The 3766-nt window shown below is 43.4% G+C and overlaps 1 protein-coding gene across 1 annotated transcript; it reads left to right on the forward strand.

Moving 5' to 3' along the window:
* Nucleotides 1–976: 976 nt before the first annotated feature.
* LOC132180488 (receptor-like protein kinase FERONIA) lies at nucleotides 977–3766 on the forward strand (the record flags this gene model as incomplete). Its single annotated transcript, XM_059593332.1, is given in 1 exon segment — nucleotides 977–3766. A coding segment is annotated over 1 exon segment (2721 nt), but the record flags the coding sequence as incomplete, so codon positions are not given.

Consider the following 3766-nt stretch of genomic DNA (forward strand, 5'->3'; position numbering starts at 1 on the left):
ATATATATATATATATACACGAGCTTGTTTATGAGTCTAATCTAGTCGAGCCGAACTTGCTTCATTCAATATTCAAGTTAAAATTTGTGTTCACAAAGCGTTTCATTAAATAATTGAGTCGAGTACGAGTCAGACTTATACGAGTCGATTCCGAATTCGCAAGCGAGCAGCTTGTTCACTTAACACCCCTAAATGTAAATTATGTAATACATATGTGAACCAATATCACTCACCAGGAAATGATATTTTGTATTATTCCCCCATCCTCTGAACATTCTTTGCTATGTACCATGCTTAATTCATTTTTGAATTTTTGTTAACTTTTTAATTAAGAGGTAGATTGAGCACGTCACGTATATAGCAGAGAATGGTGAAAGAATCCTAAGTAGTTTTAACTCATTTATAAATATGTTTATTTAGATTATGATGCCAAATGCAATTGAGAATTTTATTGTCCAACATTTAACCAAGCTACCTATGTCAAAATGATCACTTTAAACTACTGAGTGACGATTCGTATTAAAATTCATTATTTATACATCACTTAAAAATTAAAATTATGGGGCTATTCTTCCAATTTAAAATAATTGATACTAATAAGAGTGAACTTTTAAACGCTATTTTTTTTCTTTTTTAAAAATTGTAAAATTAGTTCCTATTATTTACCAAATTTGTAATACATGCACGAGGATAACAACAAAAGAGTAGCAAAAAGATCACAGCAAAATTCGTTCCAACCATTACAGGCCAAATTGCTTCTTTCCTAGAACCACCGATGCCGTGCTATTTGCTTGAATGCACTGTACGCTGTCACATCAGCGAGTTGGCCGATAGACTTTTCTTCCCGAAAGACTTTTCCAGTCTTCGATACCACAGTCCTCAGCCACAACTTGTTTTTGACCAACAAGTCGAACTAACAAGTCCCATTCAAAAAAAAAAAAACTAACAAGTCATTAATTTTATTTATCACCTCCAGCCCCTCTTCCGTCCTTAACATCACCTCCTTTTCCTTCTCTCTCTATCTCTCTCTCTCTCTCTGTCTCCAATGGGGAACCGAAGCAGAATACTTCTTCGGACCACCCTCTTACCATGTCTTGCACCTCTCTACTTAGCCTTCTTGCTGTATCACCTGACCAGCACCGTCGCCGGCGGCTCGCCGTCTCCTTACACACCGGTCGATAATATTGTCCTCAACTGTGGCTCTTCTACCAATTCAACTGCATTAGACGGTCGGACCTGGATTGGAGACGAGCATTCAAAATTCTTCCCCGTTGAACAATCACAAAACCAGGCATCTCTAACAGCCATCGCAGTTCAACAATCCTCCTCCAACGATAAAGTACCCTATGCCAATGCCCGGCTTTTTCTCTCCGAATTCACCTACACGTTTCCAGTCACTGCCGGCCAAAAATTCATTCGACTATATTTCTATCCGGCTTCGTACCTTAGCTTTGATCGCTCTAACGCCCTATTCTCTGTCAAAACCGGTCGTTTTACTCTTCTTAGCGATTTCAACGCTTCACTTACAGCAGATGCCGAAGGTGATTCCGGGGATACCATATTTAGAGAATACTGTGTCAACATCGAGAAGGATCAGAGGTTGAACATAACTTTCACGCCGAGCGGTTCTAAGGCATATGCATTAATCAACGGAATTGAAATCTTGTCGATGCCTGCCAATCTCTATTACACTCCATCTGACGATAAAGGGTTTTCTTTTATCGGCCAGCAGAACCCGTACGACATCAATAACAGCACTGCTCTCGAGACGGTGTACAGATTAAATGTTGGAGGCGGCTCCATCTCACCCTCCGAAGACACTGGCATGTTCAGGAGCTGGAGCCAGGACGACCCGTACTTCAGAGCATCGGAAGTATCTTTTGTAACTGTTAACAGAACTATTGAACTAAAGTTTACCCAGGTGCGTGCGTACACTGCACCAGAAGACGTCTATAAGACTGCCCGGACTATGGGGAATGACTCAACCATCAACAAGAGATACAATCTCACCTGGGAATTCCCTGTAGACTCTGGGTTTGATTACCTTGTTAGGTTACATTTCTGCGAGCATCTATCGGGGTTTACTCAGGAACACCAACGAGTGTTCCTTATTTTCATACAAAATCAAACCGCTGAGATAGGAGCGGATGTGATACGTTGGAGTGGTGGAAATGGGGTTCCGGTATATAAAAACTACGCCGTTACAATACTTAGCAAAGAAGGCGAGAAGAAAGTGAACATCTCTATCGCACTGCAAGCAAACCCGGTAGGCTCGAAGAGTCTTTACAGTGATGCAATCTTGAACGGTGTGGAAGTCTTTAAAGTAAGCGACTTTACTGGCAGTCTCGCCGGACCCAATCCGGACCCACTTCCGTCCGCCCCTCCAACTGTTGTGCCTCCAACAACACCGACGAAGCCCAAGAATAACAGAAGAGCAATAGTTTCCGTTGTTGGTGGTGGAGTTTCCGGCTTGGTTGTGCTGTCTATTCTCGGGTTCTTGATTTTCCGGTATCGCAGGAGAGTCAAGGACTCCGGCTTCAGTGACGGGACGAATTGGTGGGGTCCAGTTTCTTTCAGTACGACCAAGTCAACAAAGACTCACAGGTCATCTCTACCGTCCGCTCTGTGTCGTAACTTCTCATTGGCTGAGATTAGAGCAGCCACCAACAACTTCGATGATGTTTTCATTATTGGTGTCGGTGGGTTCGGTGACGTGTACAAAGGGTACATTGATGGTGGGGCTAATCCAGTTGCCATCAAGCGGTTGAAACCCGGTTCACAACAAGGGGCCAACGAGTTCGAGACCGAGATCGAGATGCTCTCCCAGCTTCGCCACATCCATCTTGTTTCTCTTATCGGATATTGTAACGATAGCGATGAAATGATCCTCGTTTATGATTATATGGCCAATGGAACCCTCCGTGATCATCTTTACAATACCCACAATTCTCCTCTTTCTTGGAAGCAGCGGCTGGAAATTTGTATTGGTGCAGCACGTGGGTTGAACTACCTTCACAGAGGCGCAAAGCAGACGATCATACATCGTGATGTGAAAACAACGAATATTTTATTGGATGAGAATTGGGTGGCCAAAGTGTCCGATTTTGGCTTGTCCAAAGTGGGCCCCTCTAGAATGTCCAAAAGCCACGTCAGCACTGTGGTCAAGGGTAGTTTTGGGTATTTGGACCCAGAATATTACAAACGTCAACAATTGACTGAGAAGTGTGATGTGTACTCGTTTGGTGTGGTTTTGTGTGAAGTATTGTGTGCAAGGCCGCCCATAATACGTACTACAGAAACAGCAGTGGGCCTAGCGAGGTGGGCGCGGGAAAGTTGCGGCAGTGGAAAGGTTGAGGAGATAATTGATCCATCAATAAAGGGTGAAATGGGGATTCGCTGCTTAAAGAAATTTGTGGAGGTCGCGATGAATTGTTTACTTGACAACGGAATCGAACGGCCATCAATGGATGATGTGTTGGGGGGCCTTGAGTTCGCATTGCAATTGCAAGAGAGTGCAGACGAAGATGTCGGGCTTAATGCGGTTGAAATTGAGGAGCTGGATGATGAGAAAGGTCTCTTCCCGAAGTCTACACTTTATGATTGTGATGACATGTCTAGTAGCAGCGGTGGACAAGTGTCAAGTACAAATAGCAACAGCAGGGTGACACTAATGACCAGTGGAGAGCAAAGTTCCACTAGTACCAGTAGGGATTCCGGTAAACTGATGTCCTCTGGGACAATATTTTCTGAGATTATGAATTCTAGC

Source organism: Corylus avellana, chromosome ca5 (genome assembly GCF_901000735.1).
Source record: "Corylus avellana chromosome ca5, CavTom2PMs-1.0".
Taxonomy (NCBI): domain Eukaryota; kingdom Viridiplantae; phylum Streptophyta; class Magnoliopsida; order Fagales; family Betulaceae; genus Corylus; species Corylus avellana.